The sequence below is a fragment of the Centruroides sculpturatus genome, unplaced genomic scaffold (assembly GCF_000671375.1).
Source record: "Centruroides sculpturatus isolate CEXI.00-Female unplaced genomic scaffold, Cexi_2.0 scaffold15, whole genome shotgun sequence".
Taxonomy (NCBI): Eukaryota; Metazoa; Arthropoda; class Arachnida; order Scorpiones; family Buthidae; genus Centruroides; species Centruroides sculpturatus.
The window spans coordinates 575,580-598,114 of record NW_019384585.1 but is presented as its reverse complement, the minus strand read 5'-3'; the positions used below and the strand labels follow the sequence as shown (position 1 = coordinate 598,114).

The 22,535-nt window shown below is 32.1% G+C and overlaps 1 protein-coding gene across 8 annotated transcripts in view; it reads right to left on the bottom strand.

The window, feature by feature from the left end:
• LOC111624561 (putative polypeptide N-acetylgalactosaminyltransferase 9) overlaps positions 1 to 22,535 on the bottom strand; it is a 44,577-nt gene that overhangs the window by 12,705 nt on the left and 9,337 nt on the right. For 5 of the 8 annotated variants that reach the window (XM_023367444.1, XM_023367437.1, XM_023367442.1 and 2 more), the window contains exons 2-4: positions 8,045 to 8,132; positions 3,600 to 4,081; positions 1,187 to 1,353 (exon numbers count right to left, since the gene is read on the bottom strand). In XM_023367444.1, the coding sequence (XP_023223212.1) occupies positions 1,187 to 1,353; positions 3,600 to 4,015 (583 nt within the window). In that variant the 5' untranslated portion in view covers positions 4,016 to 4,081; positions 8,045 to 8,132. Of the gene's footprint in view, positions 1 to 1,186; positions 1,354 to 3,599; positions 4,082 to 7,663; positions 7,806 to 8,044; positions 8,133 to 8,204; positions 8,262 to 22,535 lie in introns of those variants that run through there. The other 3 variants (XM_023367439.1, XM_023367440.1, XM_023367443.1) reach the window with 3 other exon arrangements.

Genomic DNA, 22,535 nt, shown 5'->3' with positions numbered 1-22,535 from the left:
GAAAAACTTTGCATAAAGATGTATGAACTTATCAGTTTTAAGAAGTTTAAAATTGATGCGGGACATAATAATTTAGCGAAGAGAAGGAACAGGAGGAACAGAAAAAAAAAATTGGTGAGAAATCGATGAACTTGACAAGCCATCAACTTTTCCAGTATGGGATTAGAGATATGAAAGCACTAGAAGAAAAAAAAAACAACTAGGAGTATCTTGTTATTTACAGTGGTTAAAAAACTCAGCAGAGGCCACCGAGATGAAAACTTTTCAAGCATTTCTTTCTATCCACTTCTATTTTTATGTTCAAGAACTTCAAGATCAATACTGGAGATTTCTGCATTAAACCAGCTCAGGGATAATAATTAAAGGGAGAGGAGGATGAAGAGGGGGGAAAAGAAGAGAAAGAAAAAAAAAAAAAGGAATTCCAAAGACCCCAGGCTAAAATTTCGAAGGCAAAACTTTCCAGTTTAATAAAGTTGTGAAGAAAACCAACCGATAATTAAGCTAGAGTACGATGAAAATACCCAAAAGATAAGATCCAGTAAAAAAAATACATATATATATATATACACACATTCTGTAAGCCACCATTTTGTCTCATTATCGTTATTTCTAAGAATATATCAGGAGAGGGAGGGCAGGAGAATAAAATGGAGACAGGTCATTCATCATCGCATCCGAAGCAACAATCGGTTTAATTAATACGAGGCCGTGACGTCACGCTTCCTATACCCATTCCACTTCATTGATTGGCTGTCGACGCGGCCCGCTATATTTCATTGAGTCAAATGCATCAGTGGATCACTTAAGGTAATGAGCCATAGTGAAAATCCTCTTTTCTGCTATTGATTCTTCTTCGAAAAAAGTGCAAAAACGGGTCCTTTTTCTTCGAATTTTTTACTATTTTCAGGATATTTTCTGTAATACATTTTGCTATCCTTTTTTTTGGTTATCATTGTAATCTTTTTACGCAACCAAGGACTAATTAATTCGCTAAATAAAACAGTCTGTGTTACATCCGGTTGTTTGTTGTTTCACAACTTTGTTTTTTTCCTCCCCAAATCCTTGGTGACACTACTAATTAGCAATTTTAGTATCATTTAATTAGCTCAGGGCAACAAAAATATATTAATTTGTTAATCATGCGCGAGTTTTTAACCGTTTTTTTTTCCGGCTAGAAAATACTTACGAAGATCGGAGAAGTCGTCCACGAGTATCACTTCTTTCACATAATCGTCGGGAGATCTGTCCAGAACGCTGTATACAGTACGCAGGAGTACACTCCACGCTTCATTATGGAAGCATATTATAACACTCGTGGCTGGAAGTTTTTTTTGATATTTCTCGTTCCTGCACCTGTAAAACAAAGGACGAAAACTCATTACCGCCGAGAGACAACCCCTAAATAGTGCTGCCATCTGTTGTGCACACCCTCAACTAACACGTGTACGAGAGAAAATTGCATACAAGAAGGGAACATTATCAATTCCTTCCTGAAAACATTTCCATCTCGTTATTGATTTAGCATTGGGGTATAAGCCTAACAGTTCAATGGGAAACTGCGGATTGTCAAACCAATGCCGAGTAAAACAATAGCATGAGTCATATTATACACCCCCCTGCAATTCCCTTTAGAAATGGCCAACGATTGGATCTAGATTAAACATCTGTTCTTCCCTTTCTAATATCATAACAGTCATTTAAACTCGAAAAAATGATAGAAATACGGTTTATTTGAATTCACAGATTAGATTTTTTGGAAGTACGGAGGCACTTTTTTTTTAATGTTTAACGCTTCAGAAACGTCTCGAAAAACTGCTTACTTTGAAAAATGTAGGAAGCGAAAACGCAGTGGGGATCTGGAACTAAATTAGGTGCGAAGGAACCGAACCGGAAAAATATTCTACACGTTCAAAAATGTATATCCCAAGTTGAATAACCCATTGAAAACATACAGTGGAAGAAAACCAATTTATAATTTTCGCATTGTTAACTTAAATGAAGCGTCTAGTAAAAAAGCTTCAGTGGAGGGAGAGAGATTGCAGCCATTAGTTCCACCTCTAACTTTACGAAAACAGGGGGAAGAAGGTACCAAAAAATAATATATCCACGTTTATTACAACTTCCTATCGAAAGAATTAATGTGTTATACATATTTCCGGTTACTTCGAGGCTCCGGCAACGATAGCTTTTATACTATTTTGCACGGGAGTGGCAAGCAATTTTGATTAATGCGAGTGACGTGTGCCGGACAGAATGACCTCATCTGGCTAACCCCTAGATGCGAGTTAACCGCCTGGTTCAAAGTTGAATTGACCCAGAATGCGATAAACTTTTGCTGGAGTGAATAGAGGGAGGAGGAAGAGAGAAGAGGAGAAAGAAAGGAAAAAAAAGTTGAAGCTGTTATCACGGCGATGTTTTCAGCCTAATGGTTTTCCAATATTTTAAAACGTTTCATGTCTTTGAAAGGTTTTTGGCGCCAAAAACAGTTAATAGTTTGGATAAGATTTCATAAAATTACTTTGGTCCACATTAAGAATGCTTAGAAAATAAATGATCCTTCCAGCAATCTAGTAGCAGTTACCTGAAACCATTTTAACGCATCCTGTATGTAGACGAGCATCGTGCAAAATTTAATCAAGGTTATTTTCCGGCAGAAACGTTTTATTCTATTATTTAGACGGCGTTATGGTGAAGAACGAGAGGAAAATTTATATATATATTTTAACCAGACACGCATTAAATTTTTAAAAATCATTCTAAAGGGTAAGTGTCGCCCCGTAGATGATTCTACGTAGCGAATCATACATAAAAGTCTATATTTAAGTTTTAAATTGAAGAAGCTCTGACTTAGACCCTTAGAATTAAAGGGAAAAATGCTGATAAACATAATCTCGATCATTATCTTAAGGGAAGACATTGAGGTCTATTTTATTGCATACAACTAGACCGCATTAAGAGCAATTAGATAGAAACAAAGTCGAGGAAACAAAGATAGATTAAACGAAAATCCGAAGTTGCAGTAAAATCCGTGATTCCATTGCTTTGTCTTACTTCATGGGGTCGGTAATAAAAGCCAAGGAGAGAGAGATGTGCTCTGAACAGTCATGCTGTAATCCAGGCACTCCAAGAAATAGAAGTCACTAGCAACACTGTTGTAAGTCAAGAAGGGACACTGCCAAAGCTACAAAATAAAAGTGCATTTTTGGATGCATCCCCTGCAGAAATTTTCCTTTTCTTTTGGAAATTATTTAATCTGATATCTTTCTGGTTTGTGTAGCGGGGTTATAAATTAGATTGTAACGTTAGCAGAATGTTATACATGACATAAAATTGGTTAGTTGGGAATGATATAGAGTGCAATTAACAAACTCTTGATAACTGAATGAAAGGCAAGCTATTCTGCAATCTAAACCATTAATCATGGAGTGTTTTGTTCACGATTGTCTGAAGGATAAATTTAGAATTTTATGATAAATTCGATAATTGCTACATCGTACTTCGATTCGTATCTAGAGTGCTGGATTCCGAAGCGTTTTCCTCCGTTTTTATTAATGTATACGAGATGAATTTGAAAATAATATATTAAATTTTAAACCTACTCTTTATCCCGAACATCCGGTAAGCTCCTGTGAAGTGAAATCATATCGCTGACGTACTGATTAAATGCATTCTTCTGCCATCCTTCTTTGACTATGCGTTGCTGCTCGTCCGTGAGATTGGATAATTTTACGGGCTTACCCAATTCACCAGGACCATTTGGTTCGTGCGGAATAGGTAGGACACCCTTCTGCTCTACGCTATCTCGCTTCTGATGACCTCTGACCCCATCGTTTTCACCTTTTCCTATGTATACGGAATTTGGAAGCACCACTTTGGCCGCCCTGCCATCTAGGTCATCTTTGGTGTCTGGATGTAGTTTGTCGCCGTGGGTCAATAGCAGGGTCACAACGAACCACGTGATGGGAACTAACAGGATAAGTTTGAGGATGAGACTTCGTCTCCTTGGTAGCAGCATGGTGATTTCGGGAGGTCAAAGGTCGAAAGGATCGAAAGTCCGATTCTAACATAGGTACGGCCAAACCTGAGGGAAAAAACATAAATTGTTAGTGTCTGTGAACAATTTTTGCGTATAGCGTAGTTAAAATAAATGATAATGAGGTAATTTATTTGGCATGATCAAAAGTAGATTATAATGAACTACGAAGAGTTACTTTAATTGCACCACTTAAAAAAAAATTTTTTTTTCACTCGAAATTATGTTTAAGAAGCTCTACACACACACACACACACACACACACAAGCAATAAGCAGTGAAAGTGTTTATAAGTGCCAATCTAATTACATAGCTGAAGAACATTTTAATAAAGTTCAGAAAAGAAACAAGAAGGAAACAGATTGTGCAATTTTCACAGAAAATAATCCATGAGATGATAGATGACATTCGGCAGGAGGATAATTAATAATTTCACAATATCTTTTTCTTCTTCCAAAAAATATTTTTCTAATTAAAATAAATCTCGCTTATAAATAAATCTTAGAAGAAATGAAATATGGAAAACCGACGGCAGATAAAGTGCGTGTGTTTCTATTCTAAGAAATTCGATTTAATACTAATAAGACGGGGCAGACAATCTATAATACGATGTACAGTACATTATCGGCTGAATTACTATACTTCAGTAACTGGAATACCGATCAGTAACCGGAAAGGTTGTTAATTATAGTGGTGGGCTCATTAAGGCTAACCACCTGACTGCGGCAAGGATCATTAATTGATTAGGAAATGTTGCTAATCAGCTACAGGAGGAGAAAAAAAAGGAACAAAAACAGCAGCAAAAAAAGGGGCAAATTTAGTATATAAACAGCAGAGTTAAACGAGAAGTTCTGATGCTCGTATAGTTTAAATACAATAGACTGATAGAAAATAACAAAAACTATATGCAATGTTTCATTACCTAGTTAACTGAGTGGGATGTATATCTGTAGAAGTAATGAGTAATAGTAATGACTGAAACAGTTTAAACTAAACCTAATTATTTACGCCTGTGACACAGCTATATTTAAATGGTTTGGCTAAATTGTTTTGCCTTGAAAAGATAAATGCATTAAATAAAAAAAAAATTGATTCGAAATTATATTAGTCAGGTCGGAAATTTTCGCAAAATTAATTAAATTGGGATCTACTTCGGGGCCTTTAATTATAAATAAAATCACATTTATATGGATTTCAAAGTATTAATTCTTCATACATGATCAATCATAACTTATCTGATTGATTTTATACGTTAACATTATTAAGCTTTTATGATATAAGTTATACCAACTTTACTGTATGTAAATGCATGCATGAATACAATCATCAGAACGCATGGAACTCTTACTAAATAAATGAAACTGTAAGACACGTGTTGATTTATTAATGTAAAAGATTACTTATTGTAATTGTAATCTGATAAGTGTAATTCCCAACTGGTGACATTATTAAGCTTTTATCACTTTTTAAATTTATTTTAGGATAGTCGATGAATATTTAATTGTCTTTCCATAAATTTAATAGAAATATAACCTAAAATATGAGATATTAAATGTATAAAAATCCAGCAGTGTGTTGCGTAACTTTCCGGCAAAAACATTTAAAATTGCTTATGGCGCCATCTGTTATGTTTTATTAAAAAACTTTTTATATTATTAATTACTAAAAAAATGGCAAAAAGCTTAATTTTGAAATTTTGATTTATAAAAAAATTGTAAATAATAACGAGTAAAATCTTCATTAACTCCGATCCTATTGGAGATACGACACACAACCTCCCTCTATCTCCCCACCCCGTCTACTTTTAACCACCAAAATTTAAAAGCATCAATTCTCTAATATCCAAACTTCCCTGTAAAATTTTAGAAATTTTCGAAAAAAATCACAAGTTATTAAGCTTCAAAGTGGGTGAACAAAATCGTGTCCCCACAAACACAACATCCACCCATACATACAGAAAAAAAAAACCCAAATTATTTTGTGTTTTTCAACTGATTGCCATACCTTCCCTCTGTTATATACTGTATAACAGTCAGGAAAGTAAAATATAGAATATTTCTATAGAAGCAATATTTAAATTTCCATATAGATCGAAATAAACTTCAATGAAACAAATTTAATCTAAAAAGTCGGTAGTAAAACTCTTCAGATATTTCTCAATTGCCTTTCCCCCGCTTCTTTCAAAGATGAAAAGACAACACTTTTAAGAGAAAAAGGTCACAAATTAGGTTTGCAACATCGACTAGAAAGAAAGAAAGGAAACAAAAAAAAAAAAACAGTTTTTTTTTTCTTTCAGAAAAGCCGCACTGAAAACTCCAGACTAAAAAGTCACTAGCTATACATTACTAGATAGCCAGTAAGCAGTATCATAAATCCAAGAAGATGGTCTAGAGTCAAGTAAAGGGGCTTAAACGTCAGGTCCAGTCATTTATTACCACTAGAAGCAAGTATAACAAGATTCAGTCTCACCTGGGTGAGAAAAATTTAAAGAAAATATTCAAAAATTGATATAAATTTATGAGTACAGCGGAGTGCTATGTTCAATCATTGCAGGCATTTATGTATTGATTTATGATAGTGTTTTATTTTATTTTTTTTTCAAAAAATGAAATGAATAATGTTCGTATAACTTATATAGGACAATCTATATATAAACTTAAATTTAAACTTTTATGAGCTATAAGTAATTTAACGTCTGTAGGCTATTAATGACTATCTGCGAATGATATAAACAATTTGAACGTTAATTTTTGAATGTATTAAATCAAAATTTATTAACCAGAACCAGCAACATTATTACCAGCTGGTCGTAAATTTATCAAGCTAATAACGGAGCAGATAGATGATTTTTAAAAAAGAGGAGTCAATTCTCAAGGGTAAGTGTTTAAATTTAACAAATTCTACTTTCAAAGGCACCGCAGTATGATAAATCAATGTCAGAGTTTAGCAAAAAGTGATATATAATAAGCAAGCTTTAAAACCTATAATGAAGATTTCAAAACAGAAACATTACATGTGTAGACGCAAAAACTATAAACGAATATAACAAAACCCTGCAATTAGTCAACAAATTTAAAGGAATCTCTTTCTGGAAGCCTGTCAACTTTTTCACTTTCAACATGGATCGATATAGGTCCTATTGACAGGGATGTATTCAAAGTCTTCCATCTGGAGAGTGCAAGAGCGGAAATGAGACAGATGTGAACGAAACTGTCATACGATTCTTTCTCTAATACTACCAAGCGAAAACTATTAACGACCCAGTTAAAGTGGAGTAAGATACAAAGTATAAAATAGTTCAATATCTTAAAAACTGTACACTTAAATCGAACGTTTGCGCCTTGTATAAATCATGAAGAAAACTTGTTTTATTTATTTCCAGATGGCTTAACTTGGAGTAATAAAATTAAAGAACAGGATACTTCACTGTCTAACTCCCCCAATTTACAGTAAGAAAGTGCTTTAGTTCAGACATCTAATAAACAGTCATTTACTTCCATCGCAACCTCTGTACTTTTGAAGTTTAATACATTATGAGCAAGAAAACTTTTCCTTTTTTCCTCTTATTTTTATGACTGGTATTTCTTAAAAGCAATTTTCTACCCGTTTCTTTGCTAATAAACGCAATACCTTCAACCACTCCACCCCGTCAAATTATACACATTCTTTAAGCCATCAGACTTTTCAAAGTAGTTTCCTATTACTCCAACTTTATAATTTTAAACTTATATGGACACATGATTTATTCCACGTCTTAAAGTATAATTCACAAATTCAAAAAAAGTTCTTAGAAACGCTTATAGGTCGAATAAATCACGTGATACAACGAAGAATCGAATAAACCTATCCGGTCGAGAAATTATTTTAATCTGCAATTTAATTGGACGACGTCAGACTTTAAAAATATAAGCTCTCTTACGTTTCGTTTATCGATTTGTTGGTCAATTTTTATGCATTTATGCCTTTAAGTGAAGTTAATTAAAGTTAAATTGGAAAAATTTAAATACTTACTCAATCTTTCGTTCTGTTTTGCAAGAAATCAACTATTAGGCTATCTTCATAAAACAAATCCGACATGATCTCAAGGAAACAGAACTTCCTGCAAGATTAATATTTAAAAAATGGTTAATAATAATAATAATAATGGTTAAAAAAATATTTTAAAATGTACTGTAAGTCTGCTTTTACTCATCCAGTCACGTGACACGTCACGCTACCAATCCCGCACGAATTGATTCCGCCGTGTCATTTAAAGAAAAAAAAAATATTACGATATTTGAATTTTTACATTTTTAACGATCGTAAAAAACATCCGATAAATTTATTATCTTATCGAATAATATTAATGAGATTAATAATAAATATTGATAACGGATAAGGAACGGAAAGTTTATTATAATTACGTCATAACTCTTCCGATCAGATCCATTTTAATTTGAAATTTTTTAAAAATATCTAGCACATAAACGTAGATTTTGTAGAATTTTATGAAAGTATATTTTTATAATATAAATCCGCATTTTCGTGTACGTAAAATAAAATAATTAATTTAAAATATTAAAGAGGCCATAGACATCATCAATTTATTAGAATTTAAAATTTCAAACCGATCATGTGACCGCATCGACCAATCGCGGGAAAGAATTTAAAAAATTTTAAATTTGAATAGAGCACGTGCCGAAATAATCCAATCGGGTCACGTTATTTATTTGAATTCAAAAACTTTTTTATATTACTTATTTATTTATTTTTTTATAGATTTGGAGGATAAAGGAGTTATTTTATTAGGCTATTATAATTATTATATTGTGTATATATATTTCCTGCTTCCAGCCAAGTCACAAAGCCCTCAGTTGGATATATATTTTTATTATTATTCAGCGATGCGATAAAATCGAGGTGACACACTAGGGAAAAATATGGCATTCAATATGAAAAATTAATAATAAAATCCAGAATAGATATCATTGTTTGCAATGAAAAGATGTATTTTTTTTTGAAATTTTTTAAGCTCTTTTATGCAGTTAATACATATTCATCCCCGATATCTCTCAGGAAAAAAGGTGGTAAGATAGATTTTTGGATATAACTAGAACATTGTCAAGGATCAAAATGTAGTAGAGTCCTGTATCAGGAAAGTTATTATGTTCGAACAGAAGAGGAAGATGATTACAGAATCTCATATAATAATACAGCTTTACTTGATATATCATTGTTTTCGAAGGAAGGGATTTTTGGCAATGGATAAAAGAGAACAAAAGGAGGAGACACGAACAAACGAGTATGAGAACAACAGAAAAGAGCGACTTGCTTTCTTTGACAGAAAATGTCTGCCTGCAGCTATTCTTCTTTTCCGGAAACCGAAATCATTTTTTTCCTTTTTTTCTTTTTCTGTTTTTCCCTCTCGCAGCCGAAAGCGTCATTTTAACAGAAACAAGAACACGGGGGATATCGTCTACCTTGGAGCCAAATTTCTATGGCGCTCCCTCTCTCCCCCGGGGAGCATCAATAGTAGTAAATCAGAAATTTGATATTATTGAATGATTTAATTGGTGAAAAATGTGTCAAGTGATGTCGTTCTTCGATAGGATTTTCGCGCTGCGACATTAATTACAAAACGCAACATATTGCCTTTACACTTTGAAAGAAGAGAACAATAATTAATTTCGTCTTCCCCCTTCTCCTCTTTTTATACACTGTATATATATAAAACTATTATCTTGTTTATTTTTGATTGTAGAAGAGAAATCTTACGCTTACTTCCATTAAAAAAATTTAATTAAAAATCATTTTAATAAATCATTATTGTATTAATTATTACACATAAAAAAGGATATTTAATTAATGTAAATGATAGAAAATTTGACTGTTAATTTTTGAATTTTTAGTAAAAAGCCAAGCTAATAAATTTCATTTTAAACATTCATGCTAGATATTAAAAAAAACAATTGTAAATCATTAAATTATTTCTACTTTATTATTAAATTGGCAAAAATCATTCTGGTTTACTATTACGCTGAATATATTATTTGTATGTCGATAGGAATTTGTACTCTCGTAATCTCGCGTTACAATCGGTTTAACGACTCTAGATAACTTTCATTTAAACATAGAACAACACTACGAAGTGTCTGCATGTTGCAAAACTGAGGAAGTTTCTAGCTCGAGAGCATCTAGCCTAATTCTAGTTCGATTTCTAAACAGTACGCGAATGAAAAGTATAAAATTACCCTTGAAAACAATTAAAACAATGCGGTGTCAACAGTAATTTAAAATAAATATTCAGATCATAAAAATTGGGTGAATAGCGTACATGCATACTCATACATACGTTTTTTTTGCATAAATCATCATTATAACGCGGTTCACACTCATTGTAATGCTTTAACGTTGCAGCTATTAGTAGCCAAAATGTTTAGAAAATATTAAAATATGTTGGCAGAATGTTTACTTAGAACTTCTGCCAACTTCGATTTAAAATTCTGTTTTAAAATGTAGCAAAATTTCGATAATTTGATACCTATAAATTACTACATAAACATTAAAATGTTGACTAAATAAAAGACTAAACCGTGTTTTCAAACACCAAAAATGCTAAAAATGCAAATATTTTTTGCGAATAAAATACATATTTTGATGTATCACGTTTAATATATTCGAAAAATGTTATTTACAATGAAATTCGCGCGATAAATCGCTAGCAATAAGCGATTTATCGCGCGATACTTTCACGAATCCTTTATTTTAAAGTCTCTTTACGCTTCAATAACGAACGAAACACGATTTTAGAAGAGTGTGTACATCGCAAAACAACACGATACATCGTTATTGTAAAGGATTCGACTCGCTGATGTGTTTCACTAACGGAAACACGTCAGCAACATTTCGAATTGTTCAGTTGAAGCTTAATTAGTTTGCAGGAATTATTTTCTGGCAGGGTGGAAGAATATGGACGAAGAGAAAGCGTTATCTGGTTGAACATTAGAAAGGAGAAGAACATTACCAACATACAACAAATGGCGAGATACTAAAAGCGATAAAAGGAATTTGTGAAAAATCAATGACTTTTGAGAATAAACGTTACGACTCTATTAATGCAGACATATTTTATACTAAGCGAGTTCTTTAAAAAAAAAATAAACCAGTCGAGGGCGACGAATGGTCTGTTAATATCTTCCAGCGGTTGGAGGAAAAAAGGAATATAATATAGAGAATAATATTTTTCTTTTACCGGCATAAATTTTATTCCAGCAAAGAAACTCGAAACTTTGAAGTAAATTCACTGGAGATCTTCTTGCATTATCGGGAATAAGCTAACACAATTGGGTATTATAGTTTTTCTCTTGTGTACACTAGGAAACGGAGCACAAACACTCCAGACAATTAACACATCGAGAACACGCATGCAAATTGTGAAAAGTATTTATTAAATTTTCTCGCGTTTAAAAGTACTTTCGTTTCTGTATAATATTTTCTTTCGTGCACTTATGCTTGCGCATAAATTGTTACGCTGTAAAGACATTAATGAGTGATACAGTATATGCGTGACGATTATCCAAGTACATGATGCGTTCTTCAATTTTTGTAAAATAAATGCACCAAAACATGAATAATAATGGTAAAAAGTTTTCTACGTCTATAAGATTTTATTTTATGCAAAATTTTCATCAACAATAAAATAAATTATACCCCACAGAAAAATTATAATTGTTGTCATTCTCTGAGAGAGCTTTTCTCACGAGCGTTTTCAAATTTCATCTCATGTTTCTGAGACACCTTCATTGATAAGAAACAACTTTATTACGAGGCTTTTTTTTGTCCTACTGTAAACCGAGATCGTGTTTCGATAGGAGAAAGACGAGAGATAAAGTAGAAATAAGAAGGATGAAAGCGAAAGGAGAGAGGAAAAAATGCTGCTCATTTTTTAATATCTACTCTCGGAAAATTCGTTAATTAAAATCAGTCTAGCTTCCTCTTTCGGAATTTCGAAAGAATTTTGTTGATAGTTACCTCGTTACTCGAATATTTTCCCTAATCTATCACTCTAACTACGTCACTGACTTCATTGATTGTCGATTCGCTTTTATTAGTGTGTCAATTTCCCAATATGCAATGCGCAATATATCGTCGGCAATGGATTGTGGGATTTTGGAAAGTAAAAAATTTGGCCACCAATCACGGGATAGTTCGACCAATTAAGTAACTCAAACGAGTTATATTTATAAAAACAAAATTTCGTCCTTCGTCTCACATTCGATAAGTTTAAAATTAATTTCATTTGAAAATTAAAGTAAAAATAAAATTATCAATTTACTTAAGTTATTATTAATTTCCAATAATTTAAAAGTACAAAGTTTACTATTAATAATAAATACTAAAAATAAATTCGGAGAAAATCGTTAAAATTTAAATATATATTCTCTCGTTTTGCTTACACAGAAAACAAAGTTCAAATATTTTTAATCATAACAACTAAAAATTATTATCGTTATTTTTCGTGTTTATCGTCAAAAACCAAAGTTTATCTTTAAAAATAAAATAATAAAATTAAATAAAAATTTATTTTTTATAACCAAAACTTTCGATTCTTGAATAACTAATGCGCCATTTTTAACGACTTCTTAGCTTATTATCTTTACTGTACTTTTTATTTCTATTTTTTAAAATTTAAATATTCTACTTGTTAGAAACGTTAAAATTTAGAATATTAATATGCATTTATATAAAAAAAATTACATAAACAAACAAGAATAGAAAAATCGCGAGACGTCCATTTATTATCTCCTATCTTATAACGTCACGGTGTGTAATCAGTTTAATACTAGGATATTAGCGGTCCTATCAAAAATTTTATTCTACAGTATCATTTTTAGCAAGAAAATAATAAATTTTTATTAAAAAAAATGAAATATTTGCGCGTTAAATTGATGTATTAGCGTCACGGCACGTAAACGATTTAATGAATGTCAACTTGAAAATTCTGTTTTAACATATAATTCTTTTATTAATATATCATTTGCATTGTAGGATGATTTACCATTTGTTTTCTTAGAAAGTAAACTATAGTTCAATCAGTTTCGTTAGAAATGAATTTTTTTCGCTTAAGTAACGTGCGTGCGAATTTAATGCGGCATCCGAGCGTGTTTCCGCAGTTGACATCAATTTTTTTGTATTAAATTACTATAATGTATGTATTAACATAATGATTTTCGAATTATTTAAACTTTTTTAATGTTTAAAATAAAAATTCGAATGTGGAATATATTACCCGTTGCGTCTTACGTCTTAAGAATGCTATTTTGGTCTTGTGCTGTCAGAAAATTTACTGCAAATTAACCTCATTCTGAGACCAAAAAAATATCAATAAGCTTCGTTTACTGGAAGGAATACTTTAACGAATCCTGAACTAAATCGTTTTTCACAACATTACAGTCATTTAGAGAGGGGAGACTTGGAAAAAAAATTGAAAGAGTAAAGTTACTTGGAATGTTTCAAAATAAAAAAAAAGTAGGATTAAAAAATGTGCGTAGCAAACTGGAGGATGAGAAATATCCCAGAGTCGAAACGTCCTTACAAACTGTGTCAAAGCATTTGTCTTCGAGTTGAAGGGGAAAGCAAGAGGAAGAAAATCGTGAACGTCTACTCCCACACATCTATGACCTTAATCAGACAAAGATTCCGTCATAAATGACCAAATTCTATTTTAATATTAGAGGAAAGTTTTCTATTTTATTAAGGTTAAAGTTCACAAACGGCACAACATTCATAAAAAACAATTATTCAATCATTTTTAATTTTACTCGCTTCTTTGTTTTCTTCTACGTTCCAGGAAGATGGCACTCGACTTGCTCATTTCTAAATTTATTATCCTTGGAATTTAATGCAGTATTTTATATTGTAAGACCGTTAAAATGATTGAAAAATAGCATTTTGGATGCACGCATCAGTAACTCAAGCATTTTACCTCCGCCCAAATTCTGAAAATTCTGCTAACAAATCCAAGTTTAATGCTCTTAAGAACTAAACACTCCACCCCTGTAATATCAGCCACGCTTCTCGTAATCATTTGAGAAATTTGGCAAGGAATGTATCTAAAAATACAGTTTAAAATTTTTCACATAAATATACTTAAGTTTTAATTGGAGAAGAGTGCAATTATAAAATAGAGGGCCATTAATATTCTCCATTTTTATAATGTAATTTAATCACGAGACCAAAGAAGTTGCTTATCAGGTGTATTTATATTCGCTGTATTCCTTACCAGTTTGGTAAGGAATACAGCGAATTCTAGGTTTCTAGAGTCACGTTCAGCACAGAAAAAGCAAGTTATTCTAGTTAATAACTTGGAAAATTTTTTAAGTTCTTCATTTAAAATCTCATTCAGTCTGAAATTTAATCTAAACGACGGTTGAATCTAACTGTAATCAATTACAAGACCACAGATGAATTTTCTGAAGATTAGTTAATTACATTTATAAATTTTGGGTTTTATAATTAAATTTTTAAGGTTTAAAGTGTTTTAAAAACATTTACGTACCTCTAAACACGTTAGAAAACTTCAAATTCATTAGAGTAAACCATAGAAGAACTTCAAGAAAAACTAGTTTTGAACCAACTCCTTAAGCACAAAACATGAGAAATTTCTGTCCAGTGACAATTTAATCACGAAAAATGTTAATAAAAACATATTTTAAAAGAAATTATACGACTCAACCCTCTTATTTTTCTTGGAATTTTATCTAAATTCGCATAACGGATAATGGTAACTTAGGCATGGATGAATGACATTTAAGAACTGGGAATGGGGAGATTTCTCTCATATAGTCACGAATTTTGAAATTTAAGAAATTAATAGTCAAAGTAGGTCAAAAGAACAGATGTATACACATACAATTTATGGCAATACTATATATAGTTTATTGAATATCTCGGAATAAAGGGGTTAGTCGGAATGGGATTTCTTCTAGTGTTTTGTTATTCTTTCTTATCAATCCCCATTGGATACGTAAAGATCGACACACATGCGGCCGTCATCACGTTGGATAAACAAAGAATTCACATAATCTAGTTACTAGAGTATCGCAAGAGTCACGTTCGACACCAACTCCCACTGGTAGCGATGCTATTTCGCCATTTTTGCCTTAACAAGCAATTTCGTTTGGTTAGTTCCATCGATTGTAATCGTTTAGGTAAATAGGAAGAACACGGATTAAGTCTCTCATTTTTTCCCCTCCTTCTTCTATTTTATTTTTACTTACTTTACTTTCGTATAGTTGAAATGATCAATCATCTCTTACGAGTTTCTATATATATGAACTGTCAAAATATCCAGGGATACTTGAAATATGGAAATTTAATATCCGAAAAATGATAAATGAATGGATTTTGATTTTGTAGAATTGATAGGAATTCCTTTTCTAGTTTATTTAAATTGGCTTTGCTCTATGTTTCAGAGCCGTTGCGTGGTTTTTCAAGATGGTAAATTCTCGTTTTTCTTGATTTACTCGCTTTTTTTATGGTATAATAAAGTAAGTATTTGCCATGTAGAGTGGGGAAAACTACAGATGAGTGCTTAGTGAAGGGTATCGAGAAGTTTGAACTAAGTTAAAACAATTTAAAATATGTATACGTTACGGATTAGAGTGGGTGCTTCAGGAAGTTTTCACAGGATGCTGCTCTCTAGTATCAGAATCGGGATGTAAAAAGAGCAACATCACACAAGAAATTTGGTAAGAATTTTTTTAAAAACAATTTTTTTTGTTAGTTTGTGGGAAATAAAAGTTTCCTATCGCAAGATTATATGGAATCGAATTGCTACAGAACTGATTGTCAGATAAAATTACACCATGATGGAGGATAACAAGGGATAGAGCAAGATAAAGCTATCGTTGAGACCACAGAAAGTGGAGGATTATAATCGAAAACGTCCGAATAAAGATTCGTAACGAGCCATAAAAAAGTACAAACGAAATCTTGATGCTTTGGAACAGAAAAATGGGCAATTATACGTACCTGATAATGCCCATATCCTTTACCCAGTTCTGTCTTATTAAGTTTTATACGAGAAGGCGTAGATGGATATCAAACAGAGTCAAAAGGTACTTTAAAAGAATATGTGACTCCATCTGATAAATTATAACTATATCCTTTGAACCCGGATGTGTTTTTAACTAACTTTTTTTGTAGATAGGATAAGTTGAATTGTATGATAAAAGTTTTAGTTATATTATTTTTTAAGTAGGATGGAAGATTACCTTTCACTACAATTATTTTGTAATAAAACAGAACAAAATTTTTTCCACAAGAAAACATACTACTTTTCACTAATGGATATGAAAAAATTACCGCATTTTCTGTATTATCTATGTTTAAAAGACACTTTGAACCATTGCTCCAAAAGGCATTGCATTTGGAACAATGGTTCCTATCGTAAGCACGGGATATGCAGTGGTGTGGGTTATGTGAAGGTTTTTATTTTCTATAGGGGGTTAGAAAAATACCTAGATTATACGCAAGAAAATAAGGCGCTGTACTAAAGACAAAACACTACTTTTTCACTGGGAGCAAATGTTACTTTTCCTCTAAGGGACTAGAAAAAGAATTACTTTTCACAAGTGGACAAGTGGATCGAAAAAAAATTCACTGGAGGCAAAAGAAATACTTTTCACTAGGGACAAAAATTACTTTTCACTAAAGGCTATATAACTCACTTTTCACTAGAGGTTAGAGGGAAAAANAAGGTTGCAGATAAGCATGATAAAATTCGCGGAACAATTTTATCCAAGACAATCGCTGATAATACGTATAAAAGTTTTCCGTTAATTTCAAAAGGTTATATGACGTCTGTGATTTTGTAAAAAAATCTGCATAAAATTTTCATTGGAAAACTAAATTTATTTCAAAATTTTTAAATGTATTATTTGTATGATTACTACACATTAATAGTAATGTGTATTTCATGTAAACCATGATAATTACTCAAATGCACAAAAATAATATTCTTGTAATACTAGATTAATTAATATTCGTATTCCACTATTTATTCAATGAGGAAATTTATAATAATTCGTATGAAACTTTTTTAAAATTTTTGTTTTCTAAAACGACCAAAGTACTTTTCATTTAATATCAGTAAATTTCAAATATAAAATAAAATTACTGTTCACTAGAGGCTAAAAATCTTTTATTGTAAAAAAATTCTTTTTTATTATTATTTTAAGGCGGAGCCATGAGCCGTATTTGCTTAGCCGTAAGATTAGTTTCCCAGAACACCTCTAACAAGATAGAATTTTTATTTTTAAATTACGTCACGGGTCGTAATCTCCATCTTTAAAAAAAAGGTATCGAATCTTTATTCGCGAAAGGTCAGAAACGCCTGAACTGATTCAGTAAACTGTCTCGGCTCAGGAGAAGACGTGTGTTGACAAAAGAGAAGGAGAACTGTTTAAGAAGCCGCGAAGCAGAAAGACATAACATGACACTTCTATAAAGGAAAAGATCCCCCGATGACAACGAAAGGGTGTGACACCGCTACACTATCTGAGCATGCGTGAAATGACAAGCCAAAGTGACACGTCGGCACTTAAACCATCGATAATAAAATTAAACTTTTCTTATTGATGTTTAAAAATAAAGAATAATTAAGATGCGACCGACCTTTATACGCTATGAGAATTCTTTGTTTGGAAAGAAAATATGGAAGAGTCGTCTACCTTGAACCCCTTCGTGTCTTAAATTATCCTTGAAGACCGTATTTACGATGTTTTTAAAAACAATTCTAATGTCTGAAAATATTTAAAAATAAATTATATTTCCTGTGACGTGTTGTTTTTCCTGGAAACAGAATTATCGCTCGTAACTAGAAACTGCACACGAAACTTTCCTGTACTTAAGAGTGAGTTTTTCGTTTCTACACTCGTCTCCTGCTTGATTAGTAAAGGCGGAAGGGTGACTTTTGACCTGATGGCGTCCCACTTCGAGTCACTCTACGCAACCTCCGCATTTACAAAGAAAAAATTCACGACATTTTCATTACCAGTATCTTCTTTGCTGTAAGAACCGGTTAGTGAAGTGTCGTGACCCCAGACAATGACATCCACGACCCACATCTACCTGGGTGTCTAACCTACATACCTGACAACTTTCCCGGACACATGTTTGATGTTTCCCAGAAGAAAGGGGGTTGTGTTAATTTAGTCGCTGATTGTGTGCAGAGTAGTTTGAAAGAAAGAAAAAAAAAGAGATAGTAACCTTTGACCTAGCTTAAAGATTGACCTCAGTTCAAACGTCAGAATTCGATAGGTGTAACTATTAAACGCTTACGTTCCCTATATTAATAATATGCAGCTGGCTACATCTGTTATGCATCTGTTTATCTTTCTCTGTAGATGCATAAATATATAATTAACTAGAATATAGCTTAAGCCATTTATTATTAATAAACAAGTATATAGTATGTATGTACAAGCGTGTTTTTTAAATATGAATGTAAGTCAAAAACACAAGCAACTAATATACGAAAGTGATACATATTCTTTGGTATAGTTTCTGTATGATGTTAACTAGTCTTGTAATGCATCGACTACGTGTTTATGAAGTTACCGGAATTACTGTACATAAATCAAGACTGATTAAACACGACGATGAAACCAACAGAGGAATGTCAAGCAGTACAAAGTCGCATACCGGGGCCAACAATTAAGAATTGAGATAACACACAACACCGCATGTAACCCGACATTCGCTGAAATTTAATTATATCTTTAATGTAAATGCTATAGTGAGAAAGAGAGACGTTTCTTCTGATTATTACTACTAACACTACAACTACTGTACATTTCTTAGTGTTTCTTCTATCTAATTTTGTATAAATTAGGAGAGGATCCACGTGCAAATCTCTACAAATGATTTACTTTTTAATTATTTTAATTGTGTTCAGGTTGTAGGTGAGTCATCGTTTTTTGTTTCGTCCCCACGTGTGTAACTCACATCCTGATCGATGTAGGGTGGTGGAGCTTTTGTTCAATGAGAAAACACCATAAAACAGAGTGACTAATTTATTTTATCGACGGGGGATTCTGCATTAGACATCAGCACACTATGCACTAGAATAAAATTAGTCGAATGAATGTTAAAATAAGAATTATTTTTTCTGTACGTTAAAGAAGCGTTACAACTGCTTTTATAATGCTTCTATTCCTAAAACTTCAACTGTTATATACACTAATAGTTACCATAATAGTTGCTGCGATAGGTTTAATTGTGTTTACTGTATTGGATTTGATATGCGAATATAACTTAATAGTTGCTGTTATCAGGTAGTTGGAGGTCCAATTTGTATGCTCTATAGTGTATATAACTGCCATTAAACATGTATATAGAGAGATTTTAGCGAAGTGAATCCAACTACTACTTACATTATTAACTATGACACACAATGCAATAATTAGCTGAAGATCCACTTTGAAATGTTCACTATAAGTGTGGGTCAATCATCACTCTGCAATTTTAGCAAATGTATTAAAATTATAGATCCAACTGATGTTACCATCACTCCAACTGAAGGTTCCACTAGTTGAACTGCTAACTGAAACAATCAGGTGTTTGAATTTAGGGTTCTAATATTAATTGAACTGGAGGTTCCAGCAGTTAAACTTATAACTAGAGCCACCAGTACTAGAAGATCTATTATTAATTGTATTACTGATGGTTCCAGCGATTAAACATAACCGATGTCTCAATATTTAAATTTGGAGCTTTATTACTAGAGCCACTTTATTATTTGAAAGCAATTGCAAACTCCCAAAAGGCTAAACATAGTTTTATCATAACTCTTGGTAGTTGAACCTGGATCTAGTTCATCACACGAAGAATCGCTTCCACTCTTTACCATTACAAGATTTAGATAACGTGACAAATTCTACGATGGCAACATGTTGGAAGTTCGAATTTCGCCTATCATTTGATGCCATCTAGCGGAGGAAAAAGCCGAAAGTTTGAGATATCGATTTACTTCATAAAGGCACCATCACTCATTCGAGAATGTTAAACCATACGTTTGATTTAGTTCATCTATAAACACAGAAGATAAATGGCAAAATAGCCAGATGTTTGGAAATTCTTTAATTTCAGGCTTATGAGAAATTCCCAATTCTTCCTCCCTCTTATGTTTTTCTTATTTCTTCCTTCTTTTTTTTTTTCATTTTAACAGAATCAATAGAGTTTGTGCTTTTCAATGACATTAGAACTTCTCATTTCAAGGGTCAACTTTCGACTCGACTGTTTACAAACGTTCTTGTTACAAGATTGAAATAAATACTTTATTTTCTTTTTTTTTATATTTCAATAAAGGAAACAAACCATTTAAAAATAGGAAAAAATAGTTTTCCTTAAAGAGAAAGTTAAACGGGGGTTAGAAAAATATCTATTGAAATCAAAGAAAGGAAGGTTTTTCTAAAGGATGTTTGTTGAAGGGGAATTTAACGAGGTAAAAAGTCAATTTTAAAGTCTTAACAGGGAATACAACTTGAAGGAAACCCTTTCCAATTACTTTAATAAACTTTAACTACATTTTAAAGGCTGGATTGGCTACAAATTTCCGTTAGTAACGTCTCTGTTGGGGGGCCTCCACAATGACTCGAATCCTCTTTGCATCTGAGAAACTAACCAGCGGCATAGTGCCAAAAATGGCAGGTGGGCCTTTCTATAAATACTCCAAAGTGGCCACCTCGGTTCCACATTCTTGCGAGAGGAGGCCCAAAAGCTTGGAAGTAGTCCAAGAATTCCAAAGGAGGAGGTTTTTATTTTCTTTTTTTCTCCTCCTCCTTGGAAACCACAACAAAGAAAGAAACAGTTGTATAAAATAGCATCACTTCTTACAAATTTGTTAATTTGACCTTCGGAATTTTTATTGATCTCCAACGTTTATTATGGGGATAAATGAGGATTTTTATGTGCTACAAAAATCAATAGATCATAGTACGAGTTGGGTGGAAAATTCTCTCTTCTCTCTCCTTTATTTACTTTTAAACAAAATTAAACTTCTAAGAATGGATATTTTTAGAAAATTCATTTTCTAAGTTTGTACTTTAAGATTAGTAATTATGCAAAATGGGTGCTATTTTTGAGCGAGAAAATTTAATTTTATAAAATTAAATCTTTGAATACTTCTTTTTTTTAAAGGTAAAATTCTTTGAAATATGATACCAATAGGACCGTCTGAAAATGAGAGTTGCTTACGTTGTAAGTATCTGAACCTTGATTAAAGGAGAAATTCCTATTTATCCTCCTACTAGTCAGTAGATTTTCCCCCGAGGGGATGAATATTTGATCGCCTGGCGAATCACTGTTTGGTTTTTTCCCTCTTCATCTTCGTTCCAGCGAATAGAAAATTCATCTTCTTCTTTAAAGTTGAAATATCTTCAGGGACGAATTCCCTCATTTTAATAATTCATCTTTCCTAGAAACTAACAAATTTTCGATCTCTTTTATAAAATTATTTTTTTTAGAAAAACAAACTTTGCGACATAAAAATAATATTAAGTTTTCTCCGAATTTTGTGCATTTACTACAAGAAAAATCCATATTTAATCTCCGAAATATATATTAAGTCAGAGGATTTTCCTCCAAAAAGAAGAATGCTATATTGTTATAGTGGATTAGTAATTTTGTCCAGCTTAACTCCATCAAAGGGATACTAAGCTAACACTAAAAAGAGAAATGAAGATCTTAACTTCTGATCGAGTTTTTGAGCTTACACTTAAGGAAATTGGATAAAAATTAATAAAATAACTCTTCTAATTTAAGAATAAAATAATAATAATCTAATTTCCTCAATAATATTCAAGCGCCATTAAAAACGCGAACAGAATTTATCCTCTGACACGTTTAAAAAAAAATCAGAGGATTTTCCTCCGAATGAAAGAGAGAATACTTTAAATGCTGTACAGTCAAACAAATTTTCCACTCGACTATCTAAAATTACTCTTAAAATTACAAAATTTGACCTCGATTTAAGCAAAACCATCCTTTAAAAAAAGTTTATCACGAATTTTAAGTTCTTCCTAGAGACAAACGGGGGGAAACTTGATAAAAAAAAATATTATATATATATGACGAAACAACTTTCTAGTTTAATAAAGAAAAAAATAAATAAATAAAGTTTAGTTTTTCCTCTTTCGAGAGAGAGAGAAACACATTCTGAAGTGTGGAAGTGAGTAGAACACAGTTCCATCTAGGTTATTTTACCCATAGGGGTTGTCAATCATATCCTCTCTACCTGCAGCTGACTTCATTGAAATTCAAAAGACAGAATTGGATATGTCTGTAGAATAATAAAAGATATGCTACTATAGTAACAACTAAATGTTAAAAGTCAAAATTGTTCTATGCAAAATTATAAATTCTATTATGAAAACACGCTCGCTAAATTACAAATCGTATATCTTCGTTTAGAATTAAGTCAGACGTAAGCTAATTACGAATAAAAATCGAATATATTTCT